A 21,640-nucleotide genomic window follows, 5' to 3' on the forward strand; every position below is an offset into this window, starting at 1 on the left:
GCCTCAGAAAGCGAATGATATAGCTCGGAAAATAACAATTGGACATAACATAATCCTACATTGTTTGCATAGACAAATATGGCCTTGCATCGGAAAAAGAATCTGCTTTGTGTCGGGGAGGGATTAATCTCGAATGACTCATTTGATTTTCCAAATGGCATTTGAGATAGGAGCGACATACAGCTTCGATGTTATTGATATTCGGCTTTACATACAACAGCCGAATACAATTGGTTGTGAAAATTGGTAAAAAACGTGTAATAAGACGTTTTTTTTAAATTTAGGCCGTTACAAATTTTATTTTCATTTTATGTCAACACCCCCCCCCTCCCTTGAAAATCTTGAATATTGGAAGAGGAATTAAAAAAGCTCAAACAGTTTTGTTCATTTTATTGGTTTTCCGACAGCATAAATGCTTAGTTTAGCAACAAACAAGTCCACTGACAGCGAGAGTGTCGTCGAGAGGCAAGCGAAATAAATAATAATTATAATAAAGTGATATTTTTCAACATTGATTTGAGTGCAAGTTACAAACGTCATAACTTGCACACAAACTTTGATCAAAGATATATTTTTTTTTTCGTCTCGGTGTTATTTATTTTTTGCCACCCCCTTTGCTAACTTTGATAGCCTTGGACATAAAAAAAATTAGAAATTTGTATCAGCCTTGCGAAATATTTTATAATTTTTTGTTGACACTAAAGCTAGACTCACCTTTCAACATTGAAACCTAATTGTAAATTTTATAAAATCTATCAAAATCTGTGACATCTGCGAAATGCATCATTGCTGCAACACCTGTGAAATCTGTAAAGTCTGTAAAATTTTCAGAATCAGTAAGCCCTGTAAGATCTTTAAAATTTGTAATATGAAGATATAACTGAAAAAACTTCGCTAAATTTGTAAATTTTAGGCACGTATGAAAATCTCTTCCAGACAAAATCATTGCGCTACTCAGCTCTTTGCAAAAGGGCAATTTCTTAGTTGTTTGCGACGTGCTGTGACAGAACGGTGAACAATTAGTGTTTGGAAGTAGAGCATGTATGCCAAAAATTTAGTGTCAACCTTTTGCTGTGGGATACTCCGTTTATTGCCGTAATAAAGTTGAAAAGGGAAACGAAATTACGTCTTCCGCCCGGCACGTTCAACTTCTTAACTGATCCATCTGACCATCCGAGACATTAACGTCGTAGAAGCTTATGGGTATTTTCTGTGGTGAATTCAATTCATGCTACATGCTGTGAGGCTCTTCAGAAGCTCCATAATGTATGTGACACCGTGGAAAATTGTATTTCGTCCAATTTTACGATCTCATAATTCACGCTGCCTAATGCGTAAACATTTAAAAGCTCGGTTTTCCATTTCATTGTTTGTTGGAATCGTGTCTTTGGTAGTAAAAATTTTTAATGTTTGTTGTTATGAATTACTAAAAAAAAAAAAGACAGACTACTGTAAGTTCATTTAGAATATGTACCTACCTGTTGTTGCACATATGCTCAGAATAGGTGTCGGAATTTACATTGTCGTTCGGGAACATTTTATTTGCTTTACGATTTTACGATGTGGCGCTGTGCCTAGCACAATGTTCTTGTACTGGGTGTGCAAGCAACACGGTTCTTCGGCGCCAAAACTGCTCAAATAAAACCGAATTATTGTACTGCAGAAATAAAGATTCCGTAAAGTGCACAGGTGGCTCGCTTATTGTTTGACACCTCTTTAAAATTATTTGAGTTTTATTTTAAATGGAAATTGGAGCCAGATTCAGAGATGTATCTTCAGTAATTTGACAGAAGGTTGAATCCTAATAATATTCTCCATGTTAGGGAAAAGAATGACTTCTTCAACATGAAACCGGAGCGAATGCCGGGACGAAACGATCGTAAAACATTCAAATTGAAAGAAGAATGGTAAAGTTTCCAAAAAGCAGTCAACGACTATTTGTTTATCGTAAAAGCATTCTACTGACTCGGCAAGTTTTTCGCTAATTGGTAGCGGGGCAGGACTCTGGCGAGAGGGAAACTTTTTAGGTTGTGTTATATTTAAAGCAATTTCCTGCAGAACGAGGTATCGCTTAACGAAACATAGTCGAAAAGTTTTGCGAAAATAAGCATTCATTAGTAGGTCGACAAAGGGGGATATACTGCAAGTTTCAATTAGGCAATTAGGGAGGATAAAAAATCAACAGTGTCATTATTTAGATTACACTTTGTAAAAAAAATATCTATATTTTGTTACTATTGCAAAATGTGTTTGATTTGAAAAAAATATCTCGTAAACCATATATTTTTTTCGAGAAGACAAAGTTACTATCTACAACTCCACCGAAGCTTTCAGACCGAACGAACGAACTGTTCTGGCTCTAAAAATAGATGAACCTAATCTCCGAAACTATTTTTACATTTACCTTTTTCAAAAATTAGTCGTAATCAAAAAAAAAACCGATGACGTCATTTGACAGTTCCGGAAGGCAAATTCTTCAAACGTAGATTTATTTTCGATGGAACCGCTTTTAGTCTTTCGGGATTAACCTCCTATAATAGAAATGTGGAGTGGAATAGTTGACAATCTTCGTAAGAACAAAAAAATCGATTCATTACTACAAATTCTAACAAACCTTTCGGAACTGTTAAAAAAGTAAGGTTAGGCCGCTTTTCCCTGGAGAAGATTCGTTGTGCGTCCTTCTGGCCAGTTTTATTATAGGTCCTTGAATAATTTAACGTAAAGGAAGGGTAAGTTGTTATAGCCTGAGAATAAACCCATTCTTAGGACCTTTTTGACATCGAATTGCCTGATTCTATTAGGACTCTGTAACCTCTGTGTGGCTCCCTGATATCTTTAGCACATACGAACATCTGCGCAAAGTTTGAGCAAAAACAATTAAAAATGACAACAAGCGTTCGCCAGTGACTGTATTTCAAGAGCTTTTTAAAAATAGGTTTCTAATTCTACATGCTAGTTACTTATGCAATTACTTTTTTTTTCTTTGTAGGTGTAGACAAATGTGGACATAGGATGTTTCCTACTGGGAAAGGTAAATTCGAGTGAAAGATGAATCTGACCATAAACGTATTGTTGCGAAGTTTCAAAGCACAATGAAATTTTCTTATGGTTATGTTTGCTTGCAAGAGCGACTTTCTATGGTTTGACCGTTTGAGCATTAGCCACTACAGAAACAAGTTCACACAAAGTGATTAAGTTCATGCTAGAGATTTTCAATTCTTCGGGCTGCGGAAAACGAGCTTCCAGCAAGAAAAAAAATATTTCCGGCTGATAGGTGACCTAGTGAAAAGCCCTTGCATTTGTTTAAACTGGGGAAATGATGCGTTTCGTTTTTTTTTCTTTTTCCATGGTAACCAAAGTTCCAAACAAGGTTACGCTTATGCGCGATAAACAACGTAACGGTTAAGGTGGTTTCTTTTTGGAACGAAGCTATTCTTCTAGAAAAAATGCTGAACGTCGAAAGAAAGGATAAGGAATTTGCAATATTGTATGCTTTTTTTTGAACAAACTAGGAATATTAATATATTACAGCGATTGATGCTCCCATTCTTTCCGTGAGAGTAATTACCTATATTTCTCTATTGGGTATCACTTGCTTTTCATCCCATGTCTGTCTATAAACAGAACAAATAGAGTTTCTCCAGGCTTATGTAAACGCGTTTGGATTGGTTTACCACAATAGATCAAAACATGGTCGAAGTGATTCAGTCTTCTACAAGAGAAAAACGCGTTTGGATAAGTGTACAAGGACAGTGGATCATATTCTACTTAAGTCCAATTCTCTAATGGTCTGGAAATTGCCTAATCGATTTTATTTTTTATTTAACTTTTTGCGTAAATTTCACATAAATCTAAGTCTAATATTTATGTGAAAATTAGGCTGATACGAATTTCTAATTCTTTTTATGTCCAAGGTTATCAAAGTTAGCAAAGGGGGTGGCGAAAAATAAATAACACCGAGACGAAAAAAAAAGAAATGAGTCATTTCAAATCGCCTGGAAATACGCGAAAATTTAATCGACCGTTTTTAATATGAATGAAACTTTACACACGTATTTGGTTTAGCAAAGAGTGGTGGAGAGATTTTTTACACCCATGAGTTACATTCTAAAAGGGCGTATGCCTTTCGGCATAGGTTTTATTCGAAGCATTGTAGCCCAGAAACCGTTGGTTGTATAGAAAAACTGTCTGAGAATGAGTTGTAGCGAATCAAAAATGCATCATAAAAAAATATACACTGTACAAAAAAAAATTTTTTTTTGACCAAAGAAAATAAACATTAAATTTCAATTTAAAAAAAAAGAGTTGAATTTTTTTTAAAGAAACTTGACGTTAATACGCAACTTTTTGAAAAAAGTCCAGGATGGATAAATGAAAAATAATTTTTTTATGGTAGATTAATTTTTTTATGAAAATTCAAATTGTTCAAAATATTTGTATTCTGATGATTTTAAAAGATGCAGAGAGTCATTTTGAATCAAAAAGCTCTTGGTAGTAAACATACTAAAGGCATTGGTTTTCGAGTTATTTCTAATTTAAGCTCGAAAAATTATAATTATTTAGGAAAATACACGTTTTTCTTAATTTGTCCATGGTTCTCCAGCAAAAACCATACGTTCATTGGAATGGATGATCAAAAATATACAATTCATTCTTTGACAACAAAACGATTGGGCGAACGGTTCCCAAGAAAAGAGTTGATTGTTCTAAGTGATATAAATGTATATAAGAATCAAATATTTATTTTCGTGTTTTATTATCTTAGAAACATATTTTTTTATGACATAGATACTTTACAGTACTAGTTTCACATTATATTTTATATACATCATAAGTAAATGATTCTTCATCTTTTGAAAACAGCTTCGTTTGTATCTTATTTTCTGAAATCGGAACAAAAGAGTAATACTTTTGTGTGGCAGCTATTATTATAGATTTTTTGAAAATATTACTCCATTCTGTTACTCCTTGTTCTTATTCTTCATATGATACCCAACTAAATGACATTTTTGATGAATTTTTATTACAATCATACAATTCTTTTGCGCTTGAAATGGGATGTTCATGTTCTTTAGCTAAACTTGTATTTCCTGCCATTCGTTTTAATATGCCACCAATTGCATCGCATGGGCTTTTACCATGAGAAGTCGCAAAAAATGACACTCTGCATCGACGTTATATTTTGTTTCGAACTTGCAAAGACTTGCAAAGTTTTTTCTATTTTTATATTGTGAGGCAGCTCCATCAAACAATAATATTGCTTTTTCAACTCTATTGTTGGTTTCAAAAAACTCATTAATTTGGCAATGAACACCTGAACCGCAACAGTATCATGATGGAGTACTTCCGATATTATGATGAACAGGGCTGGAATTTTTATAAAAAAATTAATCTACCATAAAAAAAATATTTTTCATTTATCCATCCTGGACTTTTTTCAAAAAGTTGCGTATTTACGTCAAATTTCTTTAAAAAAAATAAAAAGAAAATTCAACTCCTTTTTTTCAAATTGAAATTTAATGTTTATTTTTAATTTTTTTTGGTCAAAAAAAATTTCTTTTCACAGTGTATACTTTTTTTATGGTGTATTTTTAAATTTCTACAACTCATTCTCAGACAGTTTTTCTATACAACCAACGGTTTCTGGGCTACAATGCTTCGAATAAACCTATGCCAAAAGGCATACGCCCTTTTAGAATGTAACTCATGGGTGTAAAAAATCTCTCCATCTGTGAAAAATGCTCAGATTGCTAAGCCAAATACGTGTGCAAAGTTTCATTCAAATAAAAAATGGTCGATATTCGACCATAGGTCATTTGGCGCGATCTTGCTCAAATATCTTTGATCAAAGTTTGTGTGCAAGTTATGACGTTTGTAACTTGCACTCAAATAAATGTTGATAAATAACACTTTATTATTATTAGTATTTATTTCACTTGCCTTTCGACGACACTCTCGCTGTCACCTATAGTTTATTTGACACGGCACAAATACAATTCAATGTTTAACGGCGCCAATTATATCTGGTAGCTTACTTTCTAAAGTATCTTAATAACTAAAAGCAAACTTTTTATCCTCGCTGCCGACTACGAGCTGAAACTAAATCTAACTTAAAGCTAGAATATTTTGCATTAAAAGCTCAGGTTTGCTGTTTGATGGTTTTCATTGCCATAGGTAAGCAGCATATTAAATTTGTTCCGCTGCTGGGCCAAGATATTACGGACTGGCATATTGGGTTGTTTCCATCGGGCCTTGAGAGTATCGTGCGGGTCTGATTGCTGTTTCCGGATCCGTGGTCTTAACGTGTTCTTGTCGTTTGGTTGGATGTAGGCGGAAGGGGATAGGACTAAACTGGGGCGTGGATGGATTTCAGGAAAACGTATATAAGGGACATGTAGGATAGGTCACGGCTCGCCAAGACATCACGAACAGGAACAGCCGGCTGCCTACCTTCGGTCTGCAGGGAAGCTATTAATCTAGACCTGGCGTCACGGTGTACAGGGCATGACTAAACAACGTGCTCTATGTCGTGATAACCTTCACCACAGGCACAGATACCACTCTCCCCGAGCCCAACACGACGGAGATGCGCGTCAAATCTATAGTGATTGGACATAAGCCGGGACATCACGCAAATGATATCCCGACTTACATCCAACCCCTTGAACCACGGGTTCGTCGATACCTTGGGGATTATGGAATGTAACCACCTTCCCAGTTCCCCCTTGGTCCAAGAATTTTGCCAACTGATGATCGTATTCTGACGTACAAATGCAAAAAATTCATTAAAGGCAATTGGTCTTTCATAAATATCACCGTTTGTTGCACCCACCTTAGCCAAAGAGTCCGCTTTCTCATTACCCGGTATCGAGCAGTGAGAAGGGACCCACGCTAAGGTAATCTGAGTAGATTTCAGACAGTATCGTTGTTTGGTAAAGCCTTATAAGGTCTCCTGGGTGGGGTCCCCACCATTGTCCGGTTATTGTACGAAGAAAATTCACTCTTTGTTGACATTTTTTCATCAGATACCTCACGTGACAACCCCAGGTGCCTTTAGAGTCGAACCAGACACCAAGATATTTGTGTACCAAAACCTGAGAAATCGTTTTACCCATTAATTGTGTTTGAAGCTGAGCAGGTTCATGCTTCCTAGAAAAAACTACTATCTCAGTCTTCTCCGGAGAGAATTCTATACCTAGCTGTAAAGCCCAAGCAGACAAATTGTCCAAGGTATCTTGCAATGGTCCTTGCAAATCGGCAGCTTTGGCCCCTGTAACAGAGATTACACTGTCGTCTGCAAGTTGTCTTATCGTGCATGAATTTGCCAGACATTCGTCGATGTCATTTACATAAAAGTTGTAAAGAAGGGGGCTTAAACATGAGCCCTGGGGAAGACCCATGTAGCTAATGCGAAAAGTTGCCGAATCGCCGTGCGTAAAATGCATGTGCTTTTCGGATAACAAATTGTGCAAAAAATTGTTCAAAATTGGAGAAAATCCTTGTCGGTGAAGTTTACCCGAAAGAATGTCAATAGAAACGGAATCAAAAGCCCCCTTAATGTCCAAGAACGCAGACGCCATTTGTTCTTTGCGAGCATACGCCAGCTGAATATCTGTTGAAAGCAACGCAAGACAATCATTCGTCCCTTTGGCACGGCGGAAGCCAAATTGAGTATCTGATAGTAGACCATTTGATTCGACCCAATGGTCTAAACGACGGAGTATCATTTTTTCCATCAATTTCCGGATACAGGATAGCATTACAATCGGCCTATAAGAGTTGTTATCAGAATCTGGTTCCCCTGGTTTTTGGATGGCGATCACCTTCACTTGCCTCCAATCCTGCGGTACAATGTTTTGCTCCAGGAACTTATTGAACAAGTTCAACAAGCGCCTCTTGGCATTGCCGGGTAGATTCTTCAACAAGTTGAATTTGATTCTATCTAACCCAGGCGCGTTATTGTTACATGACAGGAGGGCAACTGAAAATTCTGCCATCGTAAAAGGTGATTCTATCGCGTCGTGACCCGGAGACGTATCGCGAACAAAGTTTTTCGCAGGAACAGAGTCCGGACATACTTTCCTGGCAAAATCAAATATCCACCGACTTGAAGACTCCTCGCTTTCGTTGACCGTTACGCGATTCCGCATTCTTCGGGCTGTGTTCCAAAGAGTGCTCATCGATGTCTCCCTCGACGTCTCGTTCACGAACCGACGCCAATATCCGCGTTTATTTGCTTTAGTCAAGCTTTTAAACTTGGTATCAAGCTCCGAATAACGTTTAAAGTCGTCGGCATCGTCTGTATCCCGGAAGGTCAGATACGCGTCGGATCTTTGCGTGTAGACATCGGAGCACTCTTGGTCCCACCACGGAGTGGGAGGCCGTTCTTTGATCGTTACGCCGGGATATTTTTCCGTTTGGGCTTGCAACGCGGCGTCGAGAATCAAGCCCGCGAGGAGGTTGTATTCTTCAAGTAGTGGATGATGTTGAATCGACTCGACCGCTTTTGAAATCATTTCCTCGTATAACTTCCAATCGACATTCCGTGTGAGGTCATACGGAATGTCAATTGGTCGCATGCGAGTTGACCCGTTAATAATTGAAATAAGAATAGGCAGATGGTCGCTACCGTGAGGATCGAGGATTACCTTCCATGTGCAATCCAATCGTAGCGACGTCGAACATAAGGATAGATCCAGAGCGCTTGGGCGCGCTGGAGGTTTCGGGATACGTGTCATTTCACCGTTGTTTAAAATAGTCATGTCGAAGTCATCGCAAAGGTTATAGATTAAAGAGGAGCGGTTATCATTGTAAGGGGAACCCCAAGCCACACCATGAGAGTTGAAGTCTCCCAAAATCAAACGTGGCGAGGGAAGAAGTTCTATTAAATCAAAGAGCAGCCGTTGCCCAACCTGTGCTCTGGGAGGAATATATATTGAGGCAATACAAAGCTCTTTACCTTGTATTGTCATTTGACATGCGACAACTTCGATGCCTGGAATCGAGGGGAGGTTAATACGATAGTAAGAATAGCACTTGTACCCCTTCGTCAGGTCTTTAGAAATTTGCAGTATGTTTAATCGCTTTGAATTCACTCCTGCCTTTGGACGAAAATAAACAGTATAGCTGCCCTGTTGAGATCCGTCCGGGTAAAGCCTGGGGCGAGGGGGGACTGGAGAATGAACAGGGGAGGGGGTAACAGAAGGGTCAGGGTCAAGGGGGTTCGGGGATGGTGGCACGGGAGGCGAGGGATCTATATCCATCGCGATAAATGTAGCGCACTAGCGCACTAGCGCCGACAAGAACACGTACCTATTTACTTCTTCCTTCCAGCAGTGGTTGTCCGATCGTTCGAAGCTGCACCCAAAGCAGCCAGCAGCACCAGTACAGCAGCACCAATACAGCCACCAGCAGTGAGCTGGGTGTGAAATCACTCAGCAGAGCGACACGGCTCGACTGTCAAATGATGGCCTTGAATTAGAAAGATCTATTCACTGTGCACAGATCAAAACTGCAGCTGGTATTTTGCACCAATACAGCCAAAGTTGCGAGCCGGGTACAGAACGTAGCGACACAACTCACAATCTACTTGGCCTTTAGCGCGAATAATACACTCTTTTGTTTGGCTATTCGTACACACGGACCGGATTGTAATAGAACGACCACTTTGCACGTCCGTTTCTGTCGAGTGTTCGACGCGGAATGATCACCTGACTTGTTTGTTGCTAAATTAAGCATTTATGCTGTCGGAAAACCAATGAAATGAACAAACCGGTTTGAGCTTTTTTTCTTCCCCCTCCAATATTCAAGATTTTTGAAGGGGAGGTGACTTAAAATGAAAATAAAATTTGTAACGGCCTTACGCAAAAATTTAAATAAAAAATAAGATCCATCCGGTAGTTTTCAGACCATGAGAGAATTGGAATTGAATAGAATACTATCCAATTTATGTAGGCTACTCAAGATCATGCTTTTAGTTGTCGGAACAAAACAAAATTTACCCTCAATTTTGGTTTCGTAAAATAAGTCGAAACTAAATCTATGTGAATTTTGAGCTCCCGAAATGAAACGAAATCATTACTAATAAGTTTGCATTTTGTCACAAAAGATCAAAAAATTGGTCGGAGTGATAAAATACCCAACACGGAAGTTTGCATTTTTAATTTTTTAAAACTACCTGTTGTATAGAACGTCGCGACGACGTGCGTACAAAGTTTCACTTGAATTCGTTGTCTGGTTTTGGCTGATTTTGCGTGAAGCAGATATCTATATCTGTACTGACCTGATTGAACGGGTTACGAGCATAGTAACATAAATCAATAACTTATAAGATGGTTGTTACCCTCCGCGTAATTTCCGCCTTAGTGATTTCAATAGAGCATGAAACATGACATATTTAGTCACAACTTAAAATGGAATATAGATAATATCAGTAAACTGTTTCGCTTCAAGAATGTTTCAAAGTACAGGGTGAAAAACATGCGCAAATAACGTTATCCAAAAATGTCCCAGGAAAACCAACCCGATCAAGAAATCACATCAACTTACTGCTCAGTTGGTACGTTAGGATGTCGTTTCCAATGTGTTGAGGAAATATTATGCATTGAATCTGTGCCGGCTCAGAAAATAATGTTTCTCCAAACTGTACACTTTTTGAGCCCTTTTGGGGTGGGATTGTGCCAAGCTATATTGAACGGCACAGTGTGTGGAATTCACATTCACGACAAAATTATATCAGTATACACCAAAACACTTGCATTGTTTACAAAGGGTATGTTTTTTTCCCCACTGCATAAGGTATGTTGTCTAACTATGGTATTTTTTGAAATAATGACTAAAAGCTTGAGAAGCTTACTGTTCTCAATTGTTAGATGGAAATTTTCAATGATTGATATTACTTATGGAATGTAACAAAACTTTGTACATCAATTCTATATAAACAGATGACTTTTGAAGCGAAGAAGGAGGGTTGTGGGTACGTTTCCAGAGGTTTTGAGATCTCCAATGGACTATACAGTTGTCAATGACACATAATAATTGAAACGAAAAGTCTTCTCAAACTTCATGCCCTAACGTTTTCCCTTTTTAGGCTACCTGGAGACGCCACTATGTGTATAGAGACTGTCTATAAGCCACGTTCTCATAACTAATTACTCTATTTATCAATTTGATCCGGCCATACATTTTTTTATAATTCATATGAAACATAGTTTCTGATCAACTCTCTAAAGCCCCTTAATAGTCCACGTTGTTTATGGTCGTCCCTATACTTACTGTTTTATCATGTTAGTCATGTGGATTGTTCGTAGACACACTACTGTTCATTTAACAGATATTAAATTCAACTTTTTGTTTTTGGCACAATCTCACCCCATAGAAGGGGTGAGATTGAGGCAAAGTTCATGTATTTTTAGCAAAATTATAGTTTATTGTAACTTAACCATATATGTTGTAGTTGTTAACAAAACATTCTAGAATGCATTGGTGTATTTTGGATCGAATTCTTTGCTTGAATGTGTGCGTTACAAGCTTGAGAACAAAAAAACATCATTTTTTGGCACAATCTCACCCCGGATGACGGTACATTTAAAAACCATGCAAAAAATATTTTCTTCGATAGTTCAATAGTAAACAAGTCCTGCAAACCCATTTTTGGGTTAGCAGCACTACTGTCGGTTTGCTTAAAAAAATGCAAAATGGGGGCTCAAATTCTGAACGTTTCCGAGTACCAAAAAACTTTGTCTGTGGAAGCCATTCTGCTTCACTTAGAACTTGTTCGTGTGATATACTGGGTCGGTAGTTAAGTATTTCAAGTTTTTACGGTGAATTAAAGGATTGCCGTATTCATCACCACGTTACCTATGTTTCATGGAAAACTCATGGAAAACTCATGGAAACGCCGTAGCGGCTATTTTTTGTACCAAAACATGTGGATTTGAGAAATGCTATAATGTTTTATATGTAAAATGATGTCTGGAACATGTTTTGTTCATTTTCAGCCCATCATGGTCAGGACTTACGAACAAAAAGTCCAAAAACGTATTCGCTCCGCCTGTTGCTGTTGAGATTTTACGCAAAAAAACTGTTTCCTTGTCAAGCGGTTACGAAATAAAGAATCAACTACTTTGTGATGAATCAGATGCTACCTTTAGACTTCAATCCAGTAAACAACCACGCTAGTTTCCAAAAACGTGATGAAAGTCGGATATATCTGCTGCATGATGCTCGACATGGACTGACCCACGAGATATGAATCAAGGTTTCAGATCCACCAAGGCAAAATGTTCCCGGATGTCGTGTCCTAGATGAAACACCGGAAGATGCCAGACCGGTGGAAATGCTTGACCCAACCCCAAGTCCTTCTGTTCCTAATCAGGACTCTAATAGAACATATTCATTCATAAGATAACAAACATGAAGTAATAAACCGAACATTTCCACTATTTTGATATTTTATATCGTTTTCTTGCCTCTCATATCAATAAATATGATGCAATTGTTCTGTTTTCTTCAAATTAAAACTAGAGTTTTCTATCAGAACAAGGAAAACGTATTTTATTGGCGAGTGTTTCTATTCGTCCCATTGCGGGGTGAATAGAAACATGCAACATATTTTTCAATAAAACAATGAATTACTTATTTTATCAAAATGGACGTTACACCCTTAATAAAGGGAGGCAAGGCCCATGTTTTAAAACTTTTATATTCATTCTATACATAATAGTATTTTTTGTACACTGCAAGATATATCGCAGACTGTTTCTATTCGCCCCGTTTTACGGTATTTAAGCATAAGTAAAACTGAATTCAATCCAGATATAGGCATTTATCTCTCGCTGTCTCTTGCATTCTCTATGTGTAGATATCTGTAAGTGAATTAGTGCATTATTTTTCTAAAAATCTTCAATAACTGAATAAATATCTAAACATAAAATTGCACACGGTGTGTATCGTAGAACAACTTTATTTTTAAAAAATGGGCATCGCCAAAGTCTTCACAATTTGAAAATATAGCTTTATATTTTTCATTTTGGCCCCTTCGGAAAATCATTCATCGCGGGCTTTTGAACAACTTTTTTTTTCATTAAAAAGTATTCTGACAGCAAAGCGTCTAACTACCGAGAGGATAGTACGGTGCTACAAATAAAAATAAAAATGCAAGAACTTTTGAAGTGACACAGTGAAGGTTGTAAAATTTGAAGTTATGGTCAAAATGCCGGTATTTTGTCCTCAGCGCATGAAAATTATTTTAATTCATTTGTTTTTCAACCGATTTTGAATGTTTTAGCCGTTTTGGGAAGGGGAAAAATAGAGATTTCAAAATATATACAGGTTTGTACTAATTTCATTAAAATATGTTGAGTTATTCGAGCGTAAATCAAAATTTTTAAACTTCTCCACGCAAATATTCAACTTCACTTGAAATTTGAAAAAAGCTACGTCATTTATGGATGTTCCCTTTCTAAAACGATCTATATATAAAGAATTGGTGGAAAAATTACAGAGTTGAAAATAAACATGTAAATCACGGTCCAAAGGCGAAGTTTTGACAATAACTTCAAATTCTGATTTTCTTAAGAAACATATAACTCATTTGCGTGGAGAAGTTTAAAAAATGGATTTATGCTCGAATAACTCACATATTTTAATGAAGTTAGTACAAACCTGTATATATTTCAAAAACTCTTTTTTTCCCCTTTCCAAAACGTCTAAAACATTCAAAATCGGTTGGAAAACAAATGAGTTAAAAATAATTTTCATGCGCTGAGGTCAAAATATCGGTATTTTGACCATGACTTAAAATTTTAGGGGTGTTTGGAAAATTTCTAGTATGAGCGAAAGTTGCACTCGACTAACTTATAACCTTCACTGTGTCACTTCTAAAGTCCTTTTTTTATTTTTATTTGTAGCACCTTACTATCCTCTCGGTAGCTAGACGCTCTGCTGTCAGAATACTTTTTCAAGAAAAAAAAGTTGTTCGAAACCCCGCGATGAATGATTTTCCGGAGGGTCTCAAATGAAAGGTAAAAAGCTATATTTTCGAATGGTGAAGATTTTGGCGATGCCCATTTTTTAAAAATAAAGTTGTTCTTTTTACACGCCTTGTGCAGCTCTGTCTGTCTGTCTGTTCCTAATAGGCTTGGAAAATACTGAACCGATCGGTGTGAAATTTTGTATATAGGGGTTTTAGGGGCCGAGAAAGGCGACTAAGATAGTACGAGACTCCTCCCTCTTCTGAAAGGGTGGGGTCCCATACAAATGATACACGAATTCGTGCACATCTCGAAAACTAACCAAGCAAATTGAACCAAATTTGGCATGTGGATGTTTTTCGGAGTGACAAATATGTCCATATTGGCTCAACACCCTTCCCTTTTCTGGAAGGGTGGGGTTCCATACAAATGAAACACAAATTTTGCACAGCTCGAGAACCAATCAACCAAAAAGAACCCAACTTTGCATGTAAATGTTTTTAGATGTAACAAATATGTCCATAATGGTTCGACACCCCTCCCTCTTATGTGAGGGAGGTGTTACAAAAAAATGAAACACAAATTTCTACACATCTCGAGAACTAACCAAAAAAATGGAGCGAAATTCGGCAGGTGAATATTTTTAGGGGTAACAAACATGTTCATAATGTATCGACACCCCTACTTCTTCTGGAAGGGGAGGGGTTTCACGCAAATGTCTGCACATCTCGAGAAATAATCAAGTTAAAGGAACTAAATTATGTTGAGGTTTTTGAGGGCAAGAAAAATTTTCGACTCCAGACGCTAAATTCAAGATGGAAACTTCCGGTTTCTATCCGGAAAATGTCTCTAAATACCATTTTAAAATCCAAGATGGCGACTTCCGGTTTCTGAAAAACAGTGGGATATGACCAAATACCACCCAAAATGGGTATTTCCGAAATCGTGATGATGCACTGAAGCCACAAATCGACCTCAGACAACATTTTAAATTGTAAGTTGGCGACTTCCGGTGTTTGGAAAACAGCCGAAAATGACCAAATATCACCAATATGGGTGTTTCTTTAACCAGAATGACACTCAGAGTTTAGAAATTGTCTCCAAATGCCATTTTAAAATCCGAGATGGCGTCTTCCGGTTTCTGGGAAAAGGCCGAAAATGACCAAATACCACCCAATATAAATGTTTCTTTAACCAGAATGACGCTCAGAGGCCAGAAATTGTCAAATGCCATTTTGAAATCCAAGATAGCAACTTCCGGTTTCTGGAAAACCAGAAACGACTCGTCCATAGGTGCAACCTGTGCATTGCACACGGGGACGCCAGGCAAAAAATATATTTCAAGCGCAAATTTATATTTATATTTGATTGGTATTAAGTTTCACTTTTAAATAGTTACAAAGAGAATTTTACACATTTACAGAATTTTACAGTCATGGAGAAAGTAATAAATACAGGTGCAGTTTTGGTTAATTTTCCATATTTCGGCACTGATTTAAGTTGTTATATGATGTTATGTTACGTCATTACGATCTGCAGACACTATCTTTCAAAGAGGAACGGAGAAATAACTGGATTTTTTCTGTGTCGGTGATTCCGAAAGTTTTTTGCGTGAATTATTGTTTTTAAGGTGGCGAAAAAAATGATACGCTATTGAAATATATATACAAAACATTCCAAATAAGCTTTATTTCACTACATATCGTTAGCAAAGTGGTCTTTACAGTACTCACTTTCAATATTTTATGGCTTATTCTTTGATTTGTAAAACGTTATTCAATCTTCGTTTTATGTTTACCACCAAGTTTTCACGAGTAGAAGCTGGACTAGCATTTCACGCTGCCTGTACGACATTCCACAAGTCTGTTTCATTCTTTGGATGATGCTTTGCAATCTAGACTTTCACAATCTTCCATAGAATTTCTAAAGGATTTAACTTAGGAGACTGCCCCAAACATAATATTTTTTTATTTTCGTTCGAAAATCATCTTCGTGTTTTCAAAACTGTATGTTTGGGATCGTTATACTGCTTGAAGATCCAGCAAGGTGGCGTATTTTCTTCGGCGTACGTAAGCAAAATCGACCACCTAGGTACACAGGAAACTTTACTCTACTCCAAAAGCGACCAATTTTGGCAAGAATTGAATTTTCTTAATAAGTTCTTAGACTAGGGTGCAACTAAATGGCACATCGTGTTTTGGTCGGATGGTCGAAATTCAACCTTTTTGGTCCAAACGGTCAGCAGCTGGTGAGAAGATCGGTGAATACTGCCTTCAACGCACTTTAAACCAAGAACGTAGTAAAATTTGGAAGTGACCACAAAATGGAGTGGTGCTGTTTTTTGATGCTGGTGTGGAACCAATTCTTTTCATAACATAGACTATGAATACTAACAACTATGTAGATATTTTACGTAGCGTGATGCTTCCGTATTCCAAAGAAAACATGCTTCTTCGTAAGAGGGTAACGATCCCAAACACACAGCATTGAAAACTTGAGGATGATTTTCAGAGGAAAATATAAAATTGATGGATTGGCCAGCATAGTCTCCTAACTTAAACCGTATCAGAAATCTGTGGAAGATTTTTGAGTCCTACGTTGCAAAGCATCATATAAAGAATAATAGCAGACTTATGGAACGTCGTAAATGCAGCGCGAAATGCTAGCCCAGCTTATAATCGTAAAAACTTGGTGGTAAACATACCACGAAGAATAAATATGGGTCCACAAAACAAAGGACGGGCCACGAAATATTGAAAGTGAGTTTTGTAACGTGAATGGTCACTTTGCTAACGATATGTAGTGAAATAAAGTTTATTTGGAATGTTTTGTATGTAAATTTCAATAGGGTTTTTTTTCTCACCATCTGAAAAACACTAATTCACGCAAAAATCTTTCGGAATCACCGACACAGAAAAATTCCAGTTATTTCTTTGTTCCTCTTTGAAAGATAGTGTCTGCAGATCGTAATGACGTAACATAACATCATATAACAGCTTAAATTAGTGCGCAAATATGGAAAATAAAGCAAAACTGCAAATTTATTCATTATTTTCTCCATGACTGTACTTGCATGATCACCAGAAATTGTCTCCGAATTCCATTTTGTTATCCAAGATAGTGATACCCGGTTTTTGAAGAACAGCGAAAAATGATACCACCCAATATGGGTATGTCCATTCCGGACATTAGATGTATGGGTATGTCCATTCCGGCTCATTAGAATGAAGCAAAAATCATGACGAAGAAAACCCCTGACAAACTAGTCCCACGCCCTATACCGTCTCATGTTCTTATAGTTTAACGATGTCGAATAAAGCTGTTCTGGAAGAGCTCCGATCTCAACGGGACAAAATACACCTATTCCCACCCCAGCGATACTTCTGATGATACAAGGTACAACGATCCCCGAATACTTATATTTTGGGTATCACAGAGTCATATTTTCCGAGTTCGCTGCAATGTGGCAACTGTCACAGTCATGCTCAAACAAGACGAGACCATTTGACATGCCCGGAAAGCTCACTTTAGCATGGGCAAATGAAGTATTGATTTACTGAAGCCCATTGTGTAAACTGCAAAGGGACACATAGCGCATAAAGAAAGGAATGGAAATACGATCTCGCAGATTGGGCCGATTATAAAAACAGAATAGAAGCAATTTGTAGATCGAAATATTGTACAAACCCCAGAAAAGCTACCGGAATTGGTTCCCAACAATGCAATATAATGCATTCCTCGATCTTCTGATAGACTGGCTGGTAAAACGGTACCATGGTGGAGTGAAGAGGTTACGCTCGCCGTAAAAAGGAGGCAGAAGGTACTTCGTGCTTTGCGCAAAAAGGATCCGACTGATTCTCGCCTATCTAATACTCTTATCTGGTTTAAAACTGAACGGAACAAGAAACGAACTAAAATTTCGGAAGTGAAAGAAAATAATTGGAAAACCTCAATTGCATATATAGTGGGAGCTCTACAAGTTTGTTATAAAAAAACCAACATTTTTTATCGAAACTGATAATTACACCAAGGATGACCCTCAAGCTATTTCTAAAGTAATAGTTAATTATTATATGAGTGTTTAAAAAATAAAATTTGACGGTAAATTGGGCAAATAAGGGTGATGATATGAGCACAGGAGCGATTACTTTATTATATATTTTCTTTTCGAAAAGTCACGATTTACCATTTAAGATCACAATACAAGATCATATCAATTTTGATAGCACATTAAAGGGGACATCTTAAGCTTTCGAATTGCGATTATTAGAACGATTCTAATTTTTTGGAATAAGTCATTCCACCAAATCCATGTCCAGTACGGTTTTTCTAATGTTCAATTTGATCCAGCTGTCTTCAAAACGTAATACTAAAACTTTAGGAGTTACAAACAATTGTAATATAATAATTCCAGTTTTGACGTTGACTAACGTCTGTATCGAAGTTAGGCCCCTGAATTTGAAAATCTAGTATTTCAACCAGGGAAAACCAGAGAAAAGTGGTCAGGTTTTGAGCGCTTATTTTGCAGTCATCTATAATCAGGTTTTCGAGGATTTGGCATCAGTCGATCAGGAATTCTTTTACGGTTACATTTATGTAACAAAAACAAACTATTGTTTGAGAAACACTGTTGAAAAATTGGTAATTAATATCGATTGTCTAAATCATACCGCGCAGCCAATCGCTACCTCTCTTCCCAAGCACAGTCGACACTAACGGATACAATCGATCTGACTTTGTTGTTATTGTTGTTGTCACTTTCTGTTTCCGATGTTTATGCTGCTGCTAGCGGAAAAAACCTTGCAAATATGCATCTTTTTGTTGGTGTTAATTTTACGACAGCGGCCGGCGCCCCATCATTCTGATTCCAAAACCGCACCAGTGACATGCGGACGCTAGGTGATAGCAGCTAAAAGGAGGAAATACAAAATAGTACCGGTCATCTCGTGCCGGTTTCACCCGTAATGCTGGTGGCTTTAGTAGTAAATGGCTACTGCAAAACACTTAAATGGCTGGAATTCTGGACGGACTAACCAGGAAACTATAATCGGCAACTGGCACCTTTTGGTGCCTCGAAATTTTGGTACAGAAGCGGCTAATTGAATTTTCTGTTTTACCAAATGCTGCTGCTAGCGGAAAAAACCTTGCAAAAATGCATGTTTGTGTTGGTGTTAATATTACGACAGCGGCCGGCGCAGCTTTCAAGAAACATTTGTCTCTACCATTCCATCATCTATGTAGCCCCTCCCTTTTTCTAATTATCTGACGAAGCCTTGGTATAAAACGTATCGTTCGAACATTTCACCCCATCAGTTTCATTATTAAACCGTACCGGGTACATACGGACGCTCGGTGTTAGCAGCTAAAAGGAGGAAAAACAAAATAGTACCGGTCATCTCGTGCCGGTTTGACCCGTGATGCTGGTGGCTACTGCAAAATACTAAAATGGCTGGAAATCTGGACGGAAACCAGTAAACAAGAAATCGGCAACTGGCACCTTTTGGTGCCTCGCAGTTTTATAATAGAAGCGGTTAGTTGAATTTTATGTTTTACAATTGCTGTTGCTAGCGGAAAAAACCTTGCAAAAATGCATGTTTATGTTGATGTTAATTTCACGACAGCGCTAGGTGTTAGCAGCTGAAATGAGGAAAGACAAAATAGTACCGGTCATCTCGTGCCGGTTTCACCCGTTATGCTGGTGGCTGTTAGTAATAAATGGCTACTGCAAAATACTAAAATGGCTGGAATTCTGGACGAGAATAATCGGAAACTGGTACCTTTTGGAGCCTCGAAATTTTGTTACAGAAGTTTTGTAAAAGAAGCGTTGCAATTCCCTCTACTATTTGCTTCAATGGAATATTTTTTTTTTAAGAATACGGTAGTCAACGTCATGCGGTCGTGTCTTGAATACCACCCTCCTACTTTTTTTTAAATACTCAGATGCGACCAATTTTCAGCAGCAAAATGTTTTGTTATTAGTTACCTGTTATCGGTCACCACAGTGACAAAATATTTTCCAGAAGTAGTACCGTCTTACGTATTTGTACTTATACTAGTGAAAAATTTCGAATGTAGTCAAATCTGGTTCAAACTAGTTTACAAGATTCGTAGGATAATAACCTTGTTATGCTTCACGCACAATTTTTGTTTGAAATTAGATTGAAACGTAACGGATTGGAAGAATGCAATAATTGACTAAAAAGATATATTATTAATAGCGTCTCCCGAATATTTAATTCATGGTTCAGAAAAAATCGATTTTTTTGCATTTGTGCAGCTCTGCAACAATATATTGTGCTTGTACTCATTGGCGTAAAACTGGGGTAGTTTTCGGATCCAACACGCACAAAATTTCAACGTTTAACGTTTTAAAATGTTTATTTTCAATGTTAACTCTTCAAACAACTTTATTCACCACGGATTAGGATTAATAGCTTCTCCTATATTGCACAAACCAGGATAGTGCGGATTGCACCCAGTCGTGCACATGGAGCAATAATTACCAATCTGATACACTGGTTGGCCGATTATGTTAGTTATAGCATAGTTGCAGACAAACAGCTGGTTAATCCAAGGGGATTCATGATAGGTTACCATCGAACATCCAATGTGCGTTGCACGATCCGCCACAACCTGAGTGAAGTGACCAATGGCAGGGCTGGAAACCAAAATCAAATTCGATTCAATTGCGTTGTGTCATAATAATATTTCTACATACCCTGTGTAATCTTGTGGATAACTGGCAATGTAACTGGGATTGGCGTATACATATTCGGAGTACCAAGCATCCACGAAACCTTTAATCAGTTCATTTACTGAGATGGTCATGCCGTAGTACGATTTCGATGCGATGTTTTGTCCGGCCACCCTGAAATCATCCGTGTTCCGACATTGATCGTGACCGAATACGCATCGCCGAGCGTTGGCTGCCGCTACCGCTGCCAACTCATTACTCCAAACCTGCAAGCAGAGTCTCGCTAATTTTAAAATATTTAACATACAATTTTCCATTAGCGTACCATTGTTGCCATCCGTTGTGCCTGCGGATAATAGCTATTGGATGCATAATTTTGGTTGCCTGTTGCAATCGTACTACGGTAATCATTATGCAAATCTAGAATCAACGCCTGCAATGTCGAATCTAGATTCAGTTCGACTGCATCCGGTCCACATGATGGCGAAAGTCCCGTCAATCCATTGCACGCAATATGGGTAGTTCCGGCTGAACACAACGTAGAGCTGCAGAAATCTGTCTGCTGGTGACTGAACTTGGCCAAAACCAAAAGCGACACTGCGAAGGTGTGAGGAAACGTTGAAGAATTGATATTTTATTGTATAAACAAACAGTAATGTACCTGCTACTAAAATCTTCATACTGCTACTGTTTAGTTGACTGACTGCTCGGATGGATTTTGGAACTTTGGCTTTTATAGGCCCACCTTCAGATAAACCGGTGATATGATAAGAGCTTGTTTGTAGATAAAAGACCAAATAATCAACCGAAAAAAGGCTTTAATCTGAGATTAACCGAAAGCTACAATAGGGATGTTGGTGTAATAAAAATCATTCGTGTTCCGCGTATTGATTAGTTAAGGCTCATGATATACATATTAGCCAAATGCTATGTTGTTCTGGATAACAGTTTCTATGTATGGAGGAAGTGAGTT

General features: G+C 37.7%; 2 protein-coding genes across 3 annotated transcripts in view; one reads left to right on the forward strand and one right to left on the reverse strand.

The window, feature by feature from the left end:
- The window catches only part of LOC129732631 (uncharacterized), a 272,761-nt gene that overhangs the window by 49,742 nt on the left and 201,379 nt on the right, over positions 1-21,640 (forward strand). For both annotated transcript variants that reach the window (XM_055693652.1, XM_055693654.1), the window contains exon 2: positions 2,990-3,031. The gene's annotated coding sequence lies outside the window, so the exon portion shown is untranslated. The remainder of the gene's footprint in view (positions 1-2,989; positions 3,032-21,640) is intronic.
- Positions 20,333-21,378, reverse strand: LOC129732628 (venom allergen 3 homolog). Its single transcript, XM_055693649.1, has 4 exons — positions 21,329-21,378; positions 20,993-21,264; positions 20,692-20,933; positions 20,333-20,631 (listed from the first exon to the last, which is right to left on the reverse strand). Exons 1-4 carry the CDS (start codon positions 21,345-21,347, stop codon positions 20,385-20,387), a joined length of 780 nt encoding a protein of 259 aa, XP_055549624.1. The 5' UTR covers positions 21,348-21,378; the 3' UTR covers positions 20,333-20,384.

Source organism: Wyeomyia smithii, chromosome 3, assembly GCF_029784165.1.
Source record: "Wyeomyia smithii strain HCP4-BCI-WySm-NY-G18 chromosome 3, ASM2978416v1, whole genome shotgun sequence".
In the NCBI taxonomy this organism is placed as follows: Eukaryota; Metazoa; Arthropoda; class Insecta; order Diptera; family Culicidae; genus Wyeomyia; species Wyeomyia smithii.